A 23003-nucleotide genomic window follows, 5' to 3' on the forward strand; every position below is an offset into this window, starting at 1 on the left:
GGGGGGGGGAACCCTGAGAATGTCCATCTTTAGGTGATTTTATGTGGTTCAAAAATAAATATTTTAAATATATATTTTATTTTATTGGGAAAATACTAAAAAAATATCACCAACAAACATCTAAGATTTCTGTTCAGAATGACGTGAGTTCAAGGAAGTAAAAACATTGTTAATATATACAATAAATTATAACCAGATGTGAGTTGTAGAGTATTTTTTCATTGTAGAGTATTTCAAAATTTTAATGTGTCACATGTTGTATTATAGTTTTCCTAATAATCCTCATGAAGTTTTTAAGACTTTGAAAAGAACTGTCCTATTCACATAAGAATAGCTTTCCAAGTAATGCATTTTGTTTCATTTTTCTTTTGTGTTATGCTAATTTATTGGGGCGATGCCAACCACATGAAGGGCTGCTTCATACTCTTCTGGACCTATAACTCCAATTCTCTCAAAGGCTCTTGGCTATTTCAAGGACTTCCACAATGACAGAACATGGCTATGCCCCCCTCCCCCCCACATTACTTTCGCTGGGATTGCAGGGAAAGGCGCATGTGTACAGTCTCAGTTCTGATTCTAGTGGGGCTTTGGTTGTGCTTTAAAACAACATGGGGCCTTGGTACTCTGAGCAGCAGGTTTGGAGAGGCTCCTTAAGATATCCCTCCAAATAGTTGACATAGCACTAATAAATATCTAACCAGAGGTTTCTTTGGAATAAAACTTCTTTGGTGCCTTATTTTTTTCCTTATCTCATGCTGACTTTCTGAATTGCCCTTTCTTCAATAAATTAATTTCCCTATCATGCTTCTCTATCATTACTTTGTAAAGAAATGGTTTGTGTTCTTTGTAAAACTTTGGAAAGAAAGCAAAAACTGTGAGATAATTTACCTATAGATATATGCATATTGTAATTGAGAATCATGTATTACTTATCTTTCATATAAAACACTTGGTTTTGATTTTGTCATTAATATTTATGTCCCTTGTCAATTCTTGCACTGAGGGCATATTTCTTATAGCTAGGGGAAAAAATCATGGCAAAATAAAAGTTTTCACTCATTTTAGCAGGATCAAGAAGTCACAGCCCAAGCAGACAGCGTGGTGTATCTGCCAGAATGAACAAGGATGCAGAAGACAATAAGCGTTGTAGTCATGATATTGCAGCAGAACTTCAGAGGTTGGCAGAGAAGCAGGCAGCTAGACAGTACTCCCCACCCAGTCACATCAGCCTTCTTACACAACAGGTATCTAAAAAAACATATTTTCCATTTTGAATAGAATAGTCTTTGATGGTAGTATTATTTCACAAAAGAGAAAAACAAACAGTGATTAAGCTTTATTTGACAAGTAAGAATTAATCTGAATGGATCTTCTTGAACTGTGCTTGATCACAGGAACCGCAATCATTTTTTCTAGTGTACTGTACATATTAATAATGCTAAGTCACTGTGGTTATAGTAAGCATAGAATAAGTGGAGGGCACCCTGATGAAGTTACTGCAAGCTAGTTTGTATGTGCTGGAGCTTTATAAAGGGAAATCTCTGCTGCATCACAATTTATCTCTTCTTAATTTTATATCACTTTCCTACTGCCCATCTTTAAAAATAAGTAATATTAAATAGGAACAGGCAGTACATCAGTGTTGATACTTTTGTTAATTTTATTTGATTTGTCAATTGCTTACAAGATAATAGGTATAAGTATAAACATAGCTATAAATGCATGGATACATATAATAACAATAAAAAAAAAAGAAACAATAGGACAGGGACGGTAGGCATGTTGGTGCGCTTATGCACGCCCCCTACAGACCTCTTAGGAAAGGGGTGAGGTCAATAGTAGACAGTCTAAGGTTAAAGTTTTTGGGGTTGGGGGAAGAAACCACAGAGTCAGGTAGAGTATTCCAGACATTGACCACTCTGTTGCTGAAGTCGTATTTCCTACCTCTTCTCCTCTTTGAGATCCAAGAAACACAGGACAATTTTAGGAATGCCCCACTAAATCATGGGGAGTTGTACGTATTATTATTTAATATTGTGACAATTCAAAATGTATTATCTGTGCCAGGGTGTCAAACTCAATTTCACATCAAGGTTGTGTTTGACCTTGGGGGGGATGGTGTGGGTGTGGCCAGGGTGGGCACGGCCAGCTTGAGGTCATTTGTGTTAGAAGCGCCTGTGGGCGCGAGCGCTCTGCCAGCAAAAACAGGCTCCTGAGCTCTTTTCAGCTGCGACGGCCTCCTGCAGCCCTCTGCCAGCGAAAACAGAGCTGGGGGCGCATGTGGCCTCCCTGAGCTCTATTTTCACTGGCAGAGGCACTGAGGACTGTTCCTTCTATGTTTCCAGGGTGGCCTCGCGGGTCAGATCTAAGCATCGTATCTGGCCCCATGGATCTTGAGTTTGTCACCCCTGCTCTGTGCCCTCAAAATGCTCAATGTTTTGGAGCAGATCTATTGTTACATGCGGTTTCTATTAATGACAAACTAACTGGTTCTTATTTTGCACATTGAGCATTGTCCATGCCAATTAAAAGGGGCCTTCTACTTATCAGTTTCATATGCAACCTCTTTTAATTTATGAAAGGACAACTCGGAATCTTCCAGAATTGCTAAAAGCAATTCCAGCCATTAGAAATAAAATCAAATATATACAGAAAAGTTGGGTTGACAATCTATAGTGATTATCACCATTTTTTGTCTAGGCTCAGAAACTAAGCAGAATTGAACGGGAGACCACCAGGAAATTTTGTGCTGTGGGAAATTGAAAAATAAATCTTGAAAAATGATAATGGCAAACCTCTTCCATACTATTGCTGAGAACTTTTTTCCCTATGTGATATACTGTGAGTGGTATTGGTTCTGTGTGAGGTCTTTATTGGTGCCTGCTGAACGCTTTTGGCAGAACAGAAGCAGTGGTTGTTACAAACATTTCTTAGGCTTCAGTGCTTTGTAGTTATTGATGGTAAATAAAATAATGTGTTGACTTGCCCTGCTTGATAAAAAGAAGAGTTATTTCTTTTCTGTATTTCTCTGTGAACAAATGTACAAATTCATGGATTGATTTTCACTAGCAACAGCTCCAGCTTTTCCAGCTACAGAGTTTGATCTTAAGGATAACATCAGACCACCCAGGCAAGGGCTGGAACAAGATATATCTGTCTCTTCTGTTGAGTCAGCCAGTGTTCAAAGCTTGCAGCAACTTTCCTGCAAATGTAATGATATATCATTGTAAGAAAGGGGGTAGGGCATATTACTTCATATTTTCATTGGAAGAGTAGTCCTTTGCAAAAGCCTGGCATTCCTCATAAAACTTTCTGAAGAATACGGAATACAAATATTTAATACAGTTTTTTTCTGTTTTTTTTAAACACTACGACCACTCTGCTTGGCACCAGCCACCTCAGGAACTAGTTAGTACCTGCTTCATCAGGAGGATAAAATTGTAGGTGATTGCTAGCCATGATGGTGATGTATTGCCTCCAGTGTAAGAGACAGTAAATCTTTTTATATCAAATACTAAGAAATATGAACAAGTTCTGCTTTTTAGGATATCTCAAATTGTTTTTTTTTGCAGTGCTTTGGTAGAAAAATATGGAGAGGAGATTCCAGGCTGTGTATTTCACATCTGAATTCCCTCTCCTCCCCTTCCTCTCGCCCTGCCCTTTTTTTCCTCTTTCACAGTCTTCTCATGAAAAACATATATAATTAGCTATTCTTTTAAAGAATAGAGATTTATCACTTCATCTGTAATATACTCAATGTTAGGAAGTTTTTTCCCAATCTATTTTTAAGTCTCTCCCTCCTGGATCTTCCATTCAACTGCAAGCTGAAACAGGAGATGTGTTTTAATTCTTCTTAGCCATTGGCCCTTCTTTTTTTCACCCATCTTCTGCTTCACCTTTCATTTTGTTTGTCATTTTTTCTTCGGTAGATACAATGTGAGATTCATTTGAAAGCTGATGTACATCAATATTATAGAAGAAAACAATATAGAAAAACAAAAAAGAATGCCTGAAACAGCACCATTCCTTTTATATAGCTGGATTTAGCCTTGAAGGAGCTGCTAGCTGAGTCAAGTTGAGTTTCAAGGAACTGTTTTGCGAGAAGGGTAACTCTCTGATCATCAAACGTTTGGCACATCTAAGCCTTACTGAAATAACTCCCAGTGAAGCTTTAGCTTTAAAACTCTTAGGAGTATTTAATTCCAAGTCTGATTTCTTCCAGTAATGGAAAGCAAATAATCCACTACAATACAGACTCTTTTTTTTAAAAAAAAGATGCATGTGCTGGAAACACTACAAACAAATCTGCAAAATTTGTCAGGTTTCCCAGGAATGTCTGTGGCAGGTTTTATCTGGAATATTTTCTGGAGACTGAAACTCTTATGCTCTTTATGTGCATACCGTGTGAACTGGTAAACTCAGCAAGCAGGGTAGGAATGTCATGGGCCTTGCGCCAAATCAATTTTGATGTACATGGAGACTTCACACCTCTCAAACCCCTTAATCTAAATTTTTTCTTCTTGTCTTATATCTATAAATGCAGGCATACCGATAAACTTGCCTGAGGGTAATTTATCTATGGGGTGTGGTTGAAATAGACCTCAGTTAACTGCAGAACAAGGCTCCCTTCCTTCCTAGAGATGTCCTGTTTATTGTAGATAACTACGAATGGTAAGACAAAAAGTACTATCAATGTGGGCTCTATTCTTCTCCCTCCCTATAATTGGAGGGACACAGAAACACACACTTCCAGGGGACAGAAATGAGGGCATTTAATCTTAACCCAGTTTTGAACTAGGAAGGTTATTTTGAGAGGAGTGAAGCACAGGTTCAAAGTTGTCTTTGATAGCAGAGGTAAGGTAAAAGAAATGGAAATTGATAGTCTGCTTATTCTGATGGTACCGTGCTCTTCTGTAAACAGTAGTAACTACTCTAATAAATACTACATGATTACTATATACTTTATTGATGCCTAAACCCCAGCCTAGTTATGTTTAGAAAAATATTTTGTGTAACTGAGCTCACTCAGTCATGATAATTGAAAAATGAAATAAAATTATAACATGCAACATTTAGTGTTATTGGATAACAATATGTGAGAAGACTTATGAGACTTGAAACCAGTGAAGAGCTATGATGTGCAAAAAAAGAATAAGTAATAAAATGAGCATAAATAAAATCCTCAGTTAATGGGACTAAGCAACTGTTCAGAGTTAAAATGTCACTCAATAAGTGGTACTTAATGATGGTTCTTGAAGTTCTGGCCACCCTAATGCCCCTGCAATCATATGATCATGATTTAGGTGTCTGGAAACCCACTCATGCTTATCTGCAGCATCCTGTGGTCATGGGATCACCATTTGTGATATTTCCCTGCCAGTTTCCCACAAGCAAAATCAGTAGGTAGGGTAGATTGCAGGTCAGTCCTGTTTCCACTGCTTTTTTTCCCCTCAAGGAGCCCAGCTCTTAGGCAACTGCTTGGCTATTCTCATGCGGCATTGTAGCAGCCTCCTGAGAAGCTTCCCATGCCCAGCAATAGCTACTCCCCACCCGGCTATGTCCATGCTGCTTACCCATGTGCTGGCCTGCTTGTAAGCCACCCAGGATTGTGACATCCTGCCATTGACTTCCTGCTTGCTGGAAACCAGCAGGAAGTTGCAAGAAGATTCTTGTCTAACAGCCTGTGATTCTCACTTAACAATGGCAATGGGGACTGCTGGGATTTCTGTCACTAAGTAATACAATCACTTCATTTAGCAATGGAAATTCCAGTCCTAATTACTGGAGAGTTGTTAGATATGAGACGGGCAGCAAATAAATTTCATAATAAATAAATAAATGCTGTCATTAACTGAAGACTACCTGTAGGTTCTTGGTCTATATCGGTTGGGAACACTTAAAAAAAAACATTTTGGAAGTCCAACATTGAACTCTTATACAAAAGGAAATGAATGAACGCAAAAATTATAAACCCTTCCAATATGACACCATTGCTTTCAGTGTGTTGAAGAACAAACAGCTTATTGTCTTGCAATCCCTTCCTCTCCCATCTCTTCATTTTGTGAGGGGAGATAAAGGTCAGACAAAAGAGAGATTGCCTGTAGAAATCGCTTGGGTTTTTCCCCCACACTTCCCAAAGTAGAGAGATCAGAGGAAAGGTCTGCAAGAGAGTAGATGTTTGTGTGACATATCTTCAGCTCTCAGTCCTGAGTGCCAGCATGATTACATTACTTTTGGTAAGGAGAAGAGCAAACACCTTGTTCTCTTCCAATTCCTTCCTCTCCAATCGCTTTGCTCTAAAAAAGGGGTGGGGGGAGGGGGGGGAACCACAGGACAATGTGTATTGATGGTAATCGCGTGATTGAGGGATACTGCAAAGGTCATAAATTGGCCATAAAGTTATTTTTTTTCAGCCCTGTTGTAACTTACAACAGTTAGTGAACAAGTGATAAGGAAAAACTATCTGTACTGAGGTCACAGGGTTGTTGTTTTACACTGGTCTAATGAAGTATGTGAGTGTTCTTGAACTCCTGGAAGAAAGCCTGGACAGAGAACTAACAAACATGAATAAATATTTAAACCTATCTATTTTCCCCAAGCAAAAAGTTGTTTTTGCCTTGCTTTTGTACTCTTCCTTTACATTTAAAATCAGGGAAAGCTATGTTAAATATGATATTGGTAAGGTAATATATATAATATATATAAGGTAATTATATACCTTATATTTATATTATATAAACATGCTGTTTATATTATGTGTAAATATGCTCATTATATACCTTAAGGCACATCAAATGGTGAGGATGGAAAGTCATAGTCAGCAAAGTAGAGTTCTGCTGTAGAGATGTAAATTATTCTACTGATTCCCCAAGGAATCTACTGAGCTGGCAGGTTAATTATAGAAGCAGAAACAAATCAAGGAGTGGGAGAATAACTATCAACACTGAAGAAACACGATGGGCTGGCTTAAATAAGCCAGTATGCTCTGATGCCTGCTTTTGATTCCAGTGACTGTATTTAAGTCTGCTGTAAGTTAAACACCTGTCTGTGGAATGTGTGAAACATCCTTACCCACCATAGGTTCAACTGTTTACACACCTGCTCCAGTGTGAAAGACAGCTTTAAGACAAACAGAATTTTAACAAAGGAAAGTAATGTACAAAGAGGTTCCACAATGATTGGACGTTTGAAGAAAACAGCTGTGTCCTAAGCCAATAACATATTTCTTATAGAGAAGGAAAGGAAGCTGATGAAGTTGACATTAGAAGTATGGAATAAGAAGCTTGAGTCTTCGCAAATAAAGCAATGGAAGGTTAATAATATGAGAGGAATTTCTTTTTAATTAAAAATAAAGTAAATACTATATATATGTGTGTGTGTGTGTTTCCTTAAGTTTTTGCGGGTATTTTGTTCATCTGTGAGTTTACAACTGTAAAAGTCTGACTCACAGATGAACACAATACACAATACAGAAGCCTGATGATAGCAGATGAGATTCTGCTGAAACGTTGCTACAACTTTAAAGCACAACTATAATGACGTGGGAAAATACCCGAACAAAGCTGAGTACCATATATATATGTGTATATGTATATGTATATGTGTGTGTGTATACACACACAGACAGACAGACAGACAGACAGACAGACAGACAGATAGATAGATAGATGTATATTGAATGCCTGTGTTTCAAGAGAGTTGGTTGCAGTTGCAATTCAGGAATTGGAACGTAACTCATATGGTCTCCGTTTTGGACTGAAATCAGCAGGATGGTTAATGTATTCTTGGGTGTGTCTCCAGTATACTGAATTTATGAAGATAATCAAGAACTGAGGAATTTAGGGTATGAGGACTGGATAAAAGATTTATTATACAACATTGGAAGGAAAAATGTCTATGTGATCAGTAGCAACAGATAGTTGATATGTATTAACTAGCTGCCCAGAGTTACCCTGATATAAGATGGGCAGCCAATGAATTCAATAAATAAATAAATAAATAACCTTCTGAACCTGGGATGGTGAAATCAGAAAAATTGACTAAAGGGCAAGAAAAGACTTGGAACAATGATGCCAGAAATGAATGCTGATTAAACTAATAATATGTTTTATAGATTATTATGATTATTAATTTTGATTGTCTGATAGGCCATGTTTGTGTGTACATGTACATTTTTCTGCTAATTAATGAAAATACTGAAAATACTCGTGCCAGCCCATATATGCTGCTTCTGTTTGAGAGTATATGTTGCTAATGATGCATCTGGCTTAGCCAGATTTGGTGTCACTTGTAAATACAGGAGTCTGCCTTTTTGTGAGTCCATGAGATTCCAGAAAATAACCTTAGTTTGTCGATGACTTTTATTTGCTTGCTTCTTCTGAGATGTTGAAATTATAGTCTTATATTCACACAGCATACTATGATTGCTAACCTTGATATGGCTCACATACGTTTAGACACACTTTTGTGCTGATGTGGAATCAGCAACATCTCTGCTCCATAAACTGGCTCTGTTTCTTTAACGATATATTAACTATGTATCCTTCAGTGAAAATTCATGACAAGATACTTTTGTTGTCTTGTTGGATCTTTTAAAATGCCTGTCATTTGCTTATTTTCCTCTTCAGCTGACAAATTTAAACATGATAAATGGAGCCGTTAATAAAGTAAATACGACTGCTTCCAGTTATCGGCCACCACTCAATCCGGGAGGTTCATTTTGGGCTTTTCAAACACACAGCAGCACTCCTGATACCAGGCCTGCATCTTTAACACTGAGGTAAGAGAAATAATTAGACCGAAAATATGTATGTTTTAGAGTCATATCCATATGTCCTATTAGCATTTTGCTCGTATAATGTTGTACAAGACTGTGATCATTTGCTGACTGCTAATGTTTTGAAGAAGCTAGAAACATAAGTACTGAAACATTTGCACACATATATATTGACTCACATGGCACCACCAAGAAGTAGTTTTACCAATAAATAGCCATGAAAACCTACAGCTTCTGAATATTACTTTTTTTACAATACTATGACTGAATTAGATTAATTGATGTATGGAGGCAGTCTTTAATTCTGTACTGGATATGAGAGTTATCTATTTGTTGTTTTGCTGATATTATATAAAAATAATATATTTTGCTCATTATATAAATAACAAAAAAAGCAAAGTTGGTATTAATGTATTTTCCTCAAGATGTAAAATCTAGTCACTCAAAAGTCACTCGAAACAATCAAACAAGAATCTTGCCTTTTCTCATTGCCATCAGTTAGGTATCTTGTTCAAAGAGCAGCCGATATGGCTAGGCATACTTGTCTAAGGTTGATTTATCTGTCTACAAATGACACTTTTTTCGTGTAGTTTTTATGAACCTAAGCAGTTGTGTAAATGTTTCCCCTCCTTTAATATGGAATACTGTCGTGGAAATTAATCAGTATAAGAGAGCTAATTTTGGTGAGTGGTAGATACAGATTTTAAATTTCGGTAGCAACAAATTTGAAATCAATCTCCAAGGAGATTGATATGTCTCTTTTATGTCTCTCTTCCTTTCCTCCACCCCAAGCAGAAATTTTAAAACATGAACATGTAAAAGGAAGAGATTTCTGAAAAACTTGATCCTGATGCCTTTAAAAATTTAAAGGCTGAAATTGGTTGTCTTGACTTAGACCCTGAAATGTATTTGCAGCCCACGCAGCAAAGAGATATAATGTGGTCAATCTAATATCATACTACAATTTAGCATATTATTCCTGATGTTCTAAAGTTCTAAATTGTCTTTGAGATCATTGCCTTGTAAGTATAACTAGAGTGAGTATGGTTCCTTCAAGTAAAATTACAGTTGCTCAACCAGGCACAGTTTATAAAAACTCTCATGACCGCTAAATAGCACTTGAATTTAGAAACAGCAACAGAAGTGCTTCCAAACTCATTTTCTATTTCTTCAGAGGAAGTATCCATCCAAAAGTCACTTGGATTTGGTTCAATTTGCTAATCCTCATTCATATAAAAATAATGTTTTGGCTATTCTGACAACATGTCATAGAGAAGCTTATCTATTTAAAGCTCTTTTAACTGGGGGTGTTAGGGAGTGGATCTGAGGCCTTACTGCATGCCAGACACTACCACTAAATTATAGCTTTTATTTTAACATCTGCCATAGGCTTCTTCTGGGATGATTTTCAACTTTCCAATTTAATTTAAAGCCCTGATGTTCACTGATATCCTTTCGAACAAATTGTGACCAACTTCTGAGCAACCCTTAGCTTCTGAACCCAGACAAGGTCAGAGCAAAGGTCTGGTCAAGAGATTAATAGAGGTAGTCATCCATTAGTGACTGCCTCATCTAGCAATGATTTGCAGTTATGATGTTAATGAAAAAGTAACTTTTTGATCATACCTTGCATTTATAAACTTTGCAGGTCTCTACAGCAAAGGAAAGTGAAGTAAGACTATAAACATAGTGGTGATTTCAGTACCAACTGCTTTGCTTAACAAGTTTCCGGTAGTCTCTATATTCATACTTCTATATAAAAAACACTGAAGTTACAAGAGAAGGAATTAGCAAGATTAGCTAAATGAAAAATTAGCAAATTACTAGCAGCTCTAGTTATGGCTGAATATTTCTAACATTCAGTTCAACTTGCTGTTGACATTCATTTCAGATCAAAGTGTTAGGGTCCATTCTTTCCCTCTTAAACTTCCTTTGTAAATCTGCAGTGCATTGACCACTATTGTATATCTGTCCATTGTTCATTAACTGTCTTTATTTTTATGGGAATAATTTTGAAGCAATCTCTACTCCCCTCCCTCACACCCAACCCTTAGATAGGGATCAAATCTCTATGATTCTTCTTGTTTTGGAATTTCTTTCAGGACAATTAATTGTTTGTTGGGAAGGGGCACTGAAAAATATTTTTGAATTATCAGCCTGATAATTCATGAGCTGTGCATTCTCTTTAAGATCAGGTTTATCTTGAGATCCAGATCTGTTTTGATTATCTAATCAAGTATATCACTGAATTCTGAAATTACCTTATTGAATCCTGTTTCCTTCTCGTTTAGCAACTACAATTGAAACTGGCAACTTGGTCATTTCTAAGTGATCACTAAGAAAAACGATGATGTGCTTATAATCTTATGCAGCTTTCCTTTGCTTTACAGCTCCACAAAGGTTGTAAATGCAAAGTTTAATCGTAAAGTTACTTTTACGTCACTATTATAACTGCAAATGGTTGCTGGATGAGGCAGCTGCTAAATGAAGACTACCTGTAATGATTTAGGTGCCCTAGTGTTTTGCATGTCTGTGACAAGTATTACCATCTATCTCATGAACAATCCCAGAAAAAATATATATCTGGAAATAGTTGTCTAGAGGCAAAAAAGGCAAAATGTTCCATATGTGTTTTTTGTTTTCTCTTGGGCGTTTTGGCTAATCTGCGGAGACTGAAATAAAAAGCAGGATAAAATAAGAAGAATTGGAAGAGTGTGCAATAGGGGCAAATCTACAGTGGACTAATTGTAACAATGTTATAATGATAACAGGATGGTTAATTATATCAGATTTGCTCTTAGATAGCTTGGTATTATCCTGATTGTAAATTATAACCTAAAGTTTGTGTTTCCATGAATTTCTAATGCAAAAGAAGTGTTCCTGTGAGATATCAACCTAACAATTAGAGGCTTTAAAACATATTGCCTGAATAATTGAGTGATCTTAGAAATCTGATTAAATTTGAATTAATTTTCTAGGCTTTGACTTTATAAATTTATTAAGTGTACTACTGTTGTGTTTTCTGTGTACCTGAGTAAAAGGTTGGGAAGCACAATATGGGTGTAGAGCAATAAAGGTCTTCAGTTGGGTCAGAGAGCAAACTGAAATGTGCTCTGTCACCTATGATACAGTTGTATAAATACAGATAGTTCTTACGTAGCAACCACAACTGGGACTATCAACTCGGTGATTTAAGTGAAGCAGTCATTAAGTAGAAAATCAAGTGACTGCAATTGTGCTTATGATTTTACTTGCTTCACAGCAGGATTGTCAAACTCACGGCTCGCAAGCCAGTTACGTCACGTGCTGGCCCCGCCCCTGCTCAGTTTAGTGAAGGGGAAAAAAGTCCTGATACGTCACGTGACACTGCTGTGATGACGCGAGTTTGACACCCCTGACTTACAATATCAGAACAATATGATCCCAAACAGTCAGGTGAGCCAAAATGGAGGGGAAAGGTTCATTAATTTTTCATAATTATTTTAATTTGTGTTTAGCCTGTTGCTTTTATTGTACATGCCTAGAATCAGTTTGGAGTCATGCAGTACCTACATTGAATAAATTAAAATTAAAATTGTTAGTTTGTTCTATAATATCAGTGTTGCAGTCACTGTTGTATCAGAACTTATCTGCGTTTGCAAGGAAGGTAAAGGTTTTCAAGAATTTATCCACTTTTGGTTGTTTTCTTTGGGTGTTTTGCAGATACCTAAATCTTCAAAAATGGTTTTATTGATCACTAGCTCCAAAATCATGAAAAGAAATGGGATGAAAAGAGAATTCATAATTCCTTGACTCTTTTAGACTGGCAGTTGCTTCATTTAATTAAAAATTTTCCCTTGTATCTAATAGTTCAGCTATTGTTGCTTAGAATTTTCTTTTTAAGACCTTGTTGGCTCTGAAGGTCTTAGAACAGATGACATTGGTGTGAAGGGATGCAGAAAAGAGGAAAGGAGGCAAATACTTGCAAAAAGTCACATTATAAACATTTGCTCTGCCAACTTCTAAATTAAGTCAGAAATCATGAAACATTATTGCTTTTTTAAATGGTGAAGTTTCTGAATACAAGTGTCTTCATTATATCTGTAGGCATATAATCTACCCTAGGTTCCAATTGCCACTTTGGATGACATCAATACTCTTAAGAAACTATGAAGCCTACTAATATGTGTTTGTGGAGACTAGTTCATTCTGTTAATATTCCTTATACATATTCATTACTCTGCAGTGTAAAAATATTTTGAATAAGCACTAGACTCTATACTATGCCAAGGAATGTCTGGCTGATCACTCAATCTTGTTATATTTTTAAAAAACATAGTCAGCAGTCAAATCAAGGCATTTCTAATTTGATGCCTTAATCCTTTTCACCAAAGCAGTTTACCTACTCTAAATAACTTCCATTTCCAAAAGTTTTTCTCCATACATGCATGGTTTTGATCATAGAGCAAATACCAGTTTTTGTGTGTGCATGTATGCATGTGTGTGTTTCAGGAAAGAGATAAGAATAAAATAATAAATGCCTTTACTTCTTTATTCTTGCTTGACCCAATCAGTATCAGCCCTCACTTTCCCATCCTTGCATATGTATTTATGCATGTATTTTGAAGGACAAAACTCAAGACAGTCTTGAAATTTTGTAATGGATATGAAAAAATGGACTTAAGTTAGCCATTAAATCTTTAGCAGACTTAAAGTTCTAGAAATTTATTCTTGATTATGCTATATAATTATAGCATAATTGATTATACTATCTAATTATGCTGTACAGAAAATTTGAGAAAACTAATTGCTTAGTGCTCATTGTTCTGATGTCCAAAATGGTTGGCTTCCAGAGATGAATAATAAAATGATTGGTCAGAAACTTTGGCTGTTTATTCAAGTGATTTGGAAAGGAGTGCCTCAGACAATTTGGCTGGAATTTATAGTTTTATGTTTTCCAGCCCAACCCTTCCTTCTGAGTTGAACTGTCAGGGCATGGTTCAGATGCTTGACTTTTTCCTGTATGTATGCACACATTGGTGCTATTTCACAATCTGTTTTAAATCTTCTTATGTATTCCTTGCACAAGGCCGGGAACTGGCAACTTATTGATAAATGCCATACTACATTGCCATATTAGAATAAAGTCATACTATTAAATATGGTACTTCTAGAGCAAAAAGTTATAAGGCCAGAACTAACCAGATGAATTTTCTAAATATGCATATGCAACTCATATGAGAATGTGAGTATATTGTTACAAGTATATTCTTCCACAGTAAAGATACAAAGAGGCTGCTAAACGTTTGTTGAGATTCTTGTTGAAGGATATTACGTTCCAGATAAAATAAATGTAATAAATATATTCTATGCTAATATTAATAATTTCCATACAGTGTGATTAAATAAACTGTCCATGCAATGTCATTCCCCCCAACATTTTAAGACCAGCATAAACCTTCTGTTTATAGAATTATTATATTCTATACATTTCCAAAGAGAGACCACATCTGTGTTTCAAAACTATAGACTACTGTTGTAATAGCAATAGCACTTAAGACTTATATACCACTTCACAGTGCTTTCCAGCCCTCTCTAAGCGGTTTACAGAGTCAGCATATTGCCCCCAACAATCTGGGTCATCATTTTACCCACCTCCGAAGGATGGAAGGCTGAGTCAACCTTGAGCCTGGTGAGACTTGAACTGCCAGACTGCTGGCTGCCGGCAGTCAACAGAATTAGCTGCATTACTGCATTCTAACTATTGTGCCACTACAGCTCTTCAATAATGTATATCTTGAGCTGGGTTTGATATTTGAAACATATTTGGTCAATATGTTCATACATTTAATTGAATATGGTGAAAGGTACATTTTAACGTGTAACTTGTGGACATGGACTATATTGGTGATGTAATCATTTGTTCTTCAGCTTATAGGCAGACATCCACAAAGTTCCAAAAACCAAAAATTTCTTTGAGCAGATTGGAGGAAAGACAAAAAAAACTATGATAATTTAAGTTCATATAGTATATAATAACTTTATCCAGAGCACATTCCAGGTAGAAGAGAATATGGGAAACCAATATATTTCATGCTATTTAAAGAGTGCTGAATTAAAGAAGGGAAAAAACCCCTGGTTATCTGAAAATGCCTGTGTTTTTAATTAATTTTGCGAAATTGCAATTCTGTTGTTTTCCACAGGGAAAAGAAGAAGAGAGGCATATAAGCTGTAGCCATACAAAGAGCCTGCAGTATCAAAGCTTAGGAAGCACTGTGGTCTCTGTCCTCTCCTGGCTCTGCATTTGTAAGGGGAATAGGAAGCTGCAGGCTAGAACTGTGTCCTGACCTCTTGGCAACATGGCAGCCAAGATACTTGGCTGAATACCTGTTACTACTTCTATATGGACAATGAGTAAATCCATTCTAAAAAGAGAATTCTGTTAAACACTAGCTTTATATCTATTAAAGCATTACAGACCCTGAAAATTCTAGGAAAAGGGAGTTAATTTCTGAAGCTATCTATTTAGAGCATGCCCTTACTTGCAACTTTTCCCTTGTACACAGACTCTTCTGCTATATTATTCAATATTATGAGTTCAGATTTGGCATTGTTGATGCAAGTAGCATAAAAAAAATTATGCTATCTGAAGAGAGAGTTAAGCTGCTCTGCAGTAAATTGTAGGTTGTGGTTTTTCCATTCGTTATCCTCAGTTATAAATGAAGGTATTACTTTAGTCAAATAAACAAAGAACTTTGGATAAAATGACCATGGACGTTTGCCAAAGGAACTGTAATAAAATATACTCACTTTACAGTTTACTGAATATATTTCTCTGTATTGCTTTCAAAGACTATCATTCATCTTTTCACAGTAAGACCTTTGTTTCTGGACCATGTGGTCACCAGGACTTATAAAAGTTTAAAGATTTCATATTAGAATTTATTACTAGTATCTTTCTTTAAAACTAAAGCTACTAGACCTTGTTACAGTTATCTGTATGTTGGATATCAAGGGAATACTGTCATCTACTTTATATAATGCTCCCAACAACCAATTCTGCCCTAAATTGTCACATTTCATTCTCAAATGTCCGATACGTCCACGTGGTCAATGTACATCATACTGGTTGCTGCAAACTAGGGGACATTATATTATAATCCAGATATTTTCCCCAATCTCAGTTAATTGGTGTCTCTATATCCAATAGATTTCTGGAAAAATCTATTTTTAATTTGTCAATAAGTGTTTTTTGTGACAGGAGTCCAACTTTAAATTTTTAAAAAAAACCATTTTGAGTTGCTTTATTCCCACAAGTTCAGCCCGTTATATCCAATCTCACCTACCTTTTGTTACACCTGAACAATGGCAGATATCACAAGTACCTCCTTTTAAAGATCCTGTGGGAATGTGATCTTGGGCACTTTCAGTCTCTTGATATGATGCAATTTTATACTATTACTGTTTGCTTTGCTAGTTTTTATAATCTTTAAAATCAGAAATATAAAAAAAAAAATAAGCTATTAAAATATTTGTTCAGAGATGCAGTTTGGTGCAGTGGTGAAGCTTCAGGCTAGAAACCAGAAAACTGAGTTCTAGTCCTGCCTTAAGCAGAAAAGCCAACTGGTTGATTTTGGGCCGGTCACTTTCTTTCAGCCCTAGGAAGGAGACAATGGCAAACCACTTCTGAAAAACCTTGCCAAAAAAAACCTGCAGGAACTTGTCAAGGCAGTCTCTGAGAATCAGACATGATTGAACAGAAAAGGAATTGTTTATGTAGTAAATATTAATCATGTTTATACTCATCTAAATGAGAAATACTCTGCCCCTGTATATAATATCTAAATTATCAGTTGGTCTGTCTGACTATAGCATATGCTGAAGTTCTTAACCTCCATTTTTTTATGTACGACCATTATATATACCTAGGTTTTATTTTTATTTTTTTAAAACAATTTTATTAGTTTTTAAGACAAGCAAAACAAACAACACATAAAAACATCCAGCTTTCTTTCATAAATATACAAACAGTGTGTCAGTTGGTTTACCAGTTTTTGTGCATTCATTTCGTAGTCTCAATTACAGTTACATTACATAATAACTCATACTATCAATCAGAAATTATATACCCTAGTATCATTATTAAACCATCATTTGACTATGATTTTGTTCATTCATACTTTGCGAGATAACTATAATTTACTTAATTTATTTTATAACAAATCATATAATCATACCAAATCTATCCTGAAGATATTTTATAGATGTGATATCAAATAAAAAAGAAAAAAAATATCTCTTTATATATTCATTATTATCTAAAATTCTAAATATTCTATTATTGTATTTTATCATCCAACCATTGATAGAAAAGGTCCCAAATTTTATAGAATTGTTTATCCTCTTGTTCTCTAATTTCAAATGTCAATCTACTCATTTCAGCACATTCCAATATTTTCTTAATAATTTCTTCCTGCAATAGTATTTTCTCATTTTTCCAGTTTTTAGCAAATACAATCCTAGCCGCTGTTAATACATTTACAATCAGGTATTTCAAATCTTTATTATATGTATCATTCCCAATAAAAAGATCTCTGGTTTCAAATCTTTGTGTTTCTTTGTCATTTTTTCCAACCACATGCGAATTTTACTCCAGTATTTTCTAGCGTCCTCGCAAGTCCACCACATATGATAATATGAGCCAGGTATCTGATGACATTTCCAGCATTTTTCAGATTTATTCTTGAACATTCTTGCTATTCTTGTTGGGGCAAAGTGCCACCTGTAAAAGATCTTATACAAATTTTCTTTATAAGCTGTTGACATAGTCATTTTATAATTTTGAGACCACAGTTTTTGCCATTTCTCTAAATCAATCCCATATCCAAAATTCTTCCCCCAAGCAATCATAGTTTCTTTGACTTGTTCTTCCTCTAATTTAATTTCCAGTAAATAACCGTATAATTTTTTAATCACCTTTTCATCAGTACCTGTCAAGATCTTATCTAAATCAGTCAATTTATCATAAAATCCCTCTGTTTTAAAATCTTCATCATACCTTGAATGTATTTGCGCATATGAAAACCAATTCATCTTTATACCTTGTTCCTCTAAGTTTTGCATCAATTTAAGTTCACCCTTTTCATCCAGTATTTCCCCATATCTATTATAAATTATAGGATAGGAAAATGCTTCAATGGTTGATAACCAAACTGGAATTTTCAAATAACATTGTCTTTTGATCTTCTCCCAATTTAACCACAAAGACTCCTGTATATAATGTCTTCTAAAATAGTCCTGCGTTTTAGTTCCCTTATACCATAAAAAGGCATGCCAGCCCAACAACAAATCATGACCTTCTAATGTCAACAATCTAGTCTTTCTTAGTGTTATCCATTCCTTGGCCCACATCAAATTTGCAGCTTGATAATACAACTCCCAATCAGGCAAACCAAAACCTCCTCTAATTCTGGCATCTTGTAAAAGATTTAACTTTATTCTCACTTTCTTACCTTTCCATATATACTTCAACACAATTTTATTTAACTCTTCAAAATAGTCTTTTCCAAGCCTGATTGGTATTGTTTGAAACAAGTATAAGATTCTGGGTAGGATATTCATCTTGATTATTGAGATTCTCCCTGTTAGTGATAGTTGTAGATTTTCCCATTTCTTCAAGTCTAACGCTGTGTTGTTTAAGTTTAATATAATTGTTCTCTTTTAATGTACTACATCTTGGCGTCAAATATATCCCCAAATACTTGACCTTGTTCGTTTCTTGAATTTTCAATAGGTCTGCCAGTTCTTCTCTTTGTCTATTCTTCGTCAAAATCTTTGTTTTATCTTTATTTATTTTCAAACCAGCCACCTCACCATATGTCTCTATCTTTTCCAATAATTTTGGAGCTGTTTCTAAAGGATCTTCCAAAATAAAGGCCAGATCATCCGCAAAGGCTATATATACCTAGGTTTTATTGATCGTTTACATTTGCACAACATTACAATTTGCTTTCACATCATCATCTTTGTGGCTATTATTTGAAATTATTTTCTTCCTCCAGGGATGCTTTTTACTTTAGAGGTAAAAAACTGAATCATGCATTTCTTTAGGTCTGTCCTATATCTCTACTGGTGAGAAGAAACTTTTGCAACATTTAATAACATTAAATTTGAAGCATTGTTTCTAGGCCAATATAGATAAATCATGGTTGGATTATTACTAAATATTGAGTAGGATCCTTCCTCAGAAGAACAATCAGGGAACATAAACAAGGTAGCTGCAGAATTGACAAAGAAAAGAAACACTATTCTCTCTTTTTTTAAAAATGTATTATTAAGTATTGAAATACAGATAAAGAAAATACTGGAATGTAAAGAAAATAGACATAAATTAAAAAATAAAAACCACAGAGAGAAAAGAAAACATGAATTACACTCCCCCTTTTTCTTTCATTTGCATCTGCAACCATGGGCCATAGTTTAGATAGTTGAACTTTACATCAAATATTCCTAATTGTTGTCAGATTCTGTTCCAAAACTGCATTCCAGCCAGCTAATTCAGCCTTGCTGTGTGATATATTGTATGTAAGGGAGCCATTCTTGCTTGAACTTAGTTAAACCATCTCTTCTCTGTCATGCTCGTAGAGAAGGCTTGTACTTCCTAACATGGTGAATAGTATTGATGAGGAATTCATTCTCATTCACAAAGGAAATATTTTGGGAGTGGAGAGAAAAATTCCCGAAGAAGAAAAACAAGATGTAGATTCTGAAAAGCTATTCATGATTGATGCCTTATTGAAATAATTTGTGGATCTATCCTCTAGTTTTGTCTCCTCACCCCTCACCCCCATAGAACCTTCCTGGCTCCTCAGTATTTGACCTAAAACCTGAGTTGTTTTAGTTGAAAAACTTGTTGCTTGTAGACCCCCTGACAGTTTGCCTCCTATAAAGATGGAAAATGAGTCAGGTATTTGGTACTTTACAAAAAGCCATTCAGCAATTTCTTAGCTGAGGTGGATTTGAATCAACATGTTGATGGAGCTTCATCATATCACTCACTGAATTCTACTGAGGCAGTACAGGAAATTGCAAGATCAGAGTTGTCTTGGCAAAGTTATTTTGGCTACTGAGAGTACTGTGAACAGGTCCTAAGAGGAAAAGACCTGATCTGGTAAATCCAGAAAGATACAAGTGGAAAATGTACATCAAAATATTTGCTTTATTGGCATATCTTTTAATTCCTGGGCTTTATCATCTTACTATAAGCCACAACCCTTTGCCCGATTGGTGCTTGTATATTGTTTCTTGCTAAGAGAAAAATAGAGATGCCTGGTGTTCCTGTTATCCTTCAGTTTCTCACAATTACCTGCTTGGAAAAGCCTGAAAACTGCTAAGCACATTGAAGTGGTTAAGTTTCCCACAGGCTTTTAAAAAGTTAACATGTCCTGCCTGATGGGATTTCAAAGTGAGCGGATTCTTTGAAGTTTCGTTTTAGCAGCTGCCAGGTATTTTTCCCTCAGCCCTGCATAGTCTTTCTGAACTAAGTCCTCCAATGCTGCATTCTTCACTCTGCATGCCAGTGTTTGTGCAGGGGGAAGGGAAGAAAATAATTAGCCAAGAGCATAAAAGATTCTACACACTTTAACATTATTTAAATTTGTTTTGGGACAAGTCGTCTCAGTTTTTTTACTGTGAAGTATCACTAGTATGACTCATCCTAAATCTATTTGCTAAATGCTTAACACTTGCTTTTTTTTTTTTTTGCTTAACAACGTGTCCCACTTTTCCTTGTTGTGCAGCTTAGATTTCTAGCCTAGTGTTTTGATTTTTTGCCCTCAATACACAATGCATTTTGTGCATTGGACCCTGAAATCTCTTGAAAGAAAAGAGGTCTGTCTTACTGAACAGCTGGGACTTGGCCTTAGTGGTGAAAATCCAGGCTTCTTGCTATGTTTCAGAGTTCTGAAAATTCTGGGGCTGGCCTGATGCCAGATATGCTTTCTGGGAAAGGCTGAATATATGATTGATGCCTTAGACTTCTTGTCTGCCGCACCTGTGTTTTGAGGCAAGATGGAAAGTGATTTCAACTCACCTTTCCTTAGTCTGGCCTCCATCAGGTAAAGGTAAAAGTTTCCCTATCAGTTGTGTCCAACTGAAGGGCACAGTGCTCATTCCATTTTTTGGCTGAGAGAACCAGTTTCAGACAGTTTCTGTAGTCATGTGGCCAAGCATAGCTAAACACCAAAGGCCCATGGAATGCTGTTACCTTCCCACCAAAGTGGTACCTATTAAGCTACTTGCATTTGAATGCTTTTGAATTGCTAGGTGGGCAGGAGTTGCGGCAAGTAACCGCACTCTGTTGCACAGAGCTCAGGTCTCAAACCAGGCTATTGGCTCTCCACCTGCTCCATAATTTCTACCCCTTTCTTACATTTAATCTATGTTTTCCAATAAAGAGCAAAATATAGAATTGTGCATTTTTAATGTAAGATAGACTTTAAAAACTGTAACAGAAATAGATCTGAAATTATATTGTGGAATATGGTTGATTACTTCTGGAAATCTGAAGCATGAAGTTACCATTGAAATCCTGGTGAAAAACAAGTAGATAGTATGTATGAGAGAAAATTAATCTGTGCATTTTAATGATTTACATTTTTATGAAGTGGAACATTCTTATGATTTTCATATATATGTCTGAATTTTATGAAGCAATATTTTTATGCAACAATGCTTACAGTATGTTATAAAAATTGCAGTACTATATCTGAAATCCGTACAAATTACACAAAGAGATGTTTTACAGACTTTTCTTCAAAGGTCTCAAAGGACTTCTCTTTAAAGCTTTAAGACAGCCGCATCTTTTGGAAGACTCAGACAGTTGTTTCTATATCTTAAGTATGTAAATTTATAGATAATACTTTTCCTGGTATCTGAGGTAATTAAACCCAATTTAATGGACTATTTGGGGATGGAAGAGTCTGTTAAGTCGAAATGTCTATTAAATCCATGTTATTGCATCTGTTTCAGTTTTTATAATTTGCACAATTAACTGACATAAATAACATCATTTACAATACAGTTTGGGTTTAATGAACAAATACTCAGTTTAATAGGCAAATCCTTGATCTAATGGACATTTATGTGTGAAACTGAGGTACTATTCTGAAAAACATTACTTCCTTTAAAAGTTGGAATGAATTTTCATTGTGGAGTTTTTAAAACAAATTTCATAAGTGGATGAAAAAATTATAGAGAAATGAAATGTGTTTTATCATAGATAATCTTAGTAATTAATGCATTCCAGTAAGATGGATCAATAGGCAATTATCAGTGGGAAATTATTGAAAGTTGAACAGGAATTTAGTAGTCAAGACTAAGTCCTAATTTGTGCATTGTATTATATGCCTTTTACTAGTTTACTGTGTGATTCTGCTAATATAAAACATATCAATGCCATAAGAGTGATTGTCATTACTATCTCTTCTCCACTGATTTAGTCTATGATGGGATGGGAACACTGAATGTCTTAAGCCAGATGACCTCTCACTTTTCCCTTATTTTGATTCCTGTAATGCTTTCATAATTGGTCTTGAAATTGCATTTTTTCTGAAATAAAAAGAAAACAAATGTTTTTGGGAGAGGGTGCAAGCTATTTACCTGCCAAATATTTTCTAACTTAGACCAATATAAATATAGACCAATATAAAATATAAAGCTCTCAACATAAGCCCAGATATGTATTTTTGGCCAAGTAGAAAGTTCTGGGATATCTTCTTTCTTTTTGGCGTTCCCCATCTTTACTACTCCTTGGCAATTTACAATGTTCTGAACTCCTGAGCTCTCATTCTGCTCCCCTTCATATCACATGCATTACCTGTGCACTCTTCCCCTTATCTAATTAAGTTTTAAAAAGCTTCAGGTCTTTCATTTTCTCTTCAGCAAAAAGACAAGTTTGCCTTTGCAGCAGGTGTAATTAGCATACACCTGGAAAGTCATCTCAATTAACTTACTGTACATCCTTTAGACAACGTCTGAAGTCAGCTCATTCCTTCCCCTACAAAAGTCTCCTGAACCTCTGAGATCCTGAGCTTCAGCTGCCTTTTTTCTTTTCAAAGTATACTGCCTGAGATTAAGTTAGAAACTTCACCTCAGATTCCTCAGATTCACATGTACTTTGGAAATGAATGCTGAAATCATTTAATCAGATTGCCTTTAGGCTTTCTTTGTAATGCTTCACTTCCTTATT

At 35.6% G+C, this 23003-nt stretch overlaps 1 protein-coding gene across 31 annotated transcripts in view; it reads left to right on the forward strand.

The window, feature by feature from the left end:
* TTLL5 (tubulin tyrosine ligase like 5) overlaps positions 1 to 23003 on the forward strand; it is a 144240-nt gene that overhangs the window by 71172 nt on the left and 50065 nt on the right. For 21 of the 31 annotated variants that reach the window (XM_026712010.2, XM_087921977.1, XM_087921978.1 and 18 more), the window contains 2 exons: positions 1066 to 1244; positions 8628 to 8779. In XM_026712010.2, coding sequence (XP_026567795.1) covers positions 1066 to 1244; positions 8628 to 8779 — 331 coding nt within the window. The remainder of the gene's footprint in view (positions 1 to 1065; positions 1245 to 8627; positions 8780 to 23003) is intronic. The other 10 variants (XM_087921975.1, XM_087921985.1, XM_087921967.1 and 7 more) reach the window with 1 other exon arrangement.

Source organism: Pseudonaja textilis, chromosome 1 (assembly GCF_049901715.1).
Source record: "Pseudonaja textilis isolate UNSWEBS1 chromosome 1, rPseTex1.2, whole genome shotgun sequence".
NCBI lineage: Eukaryota > Metazoa > Chordata > Lepidosauria > Squamata > Elapidae > Pseudonaja > Pseudonaja textilis.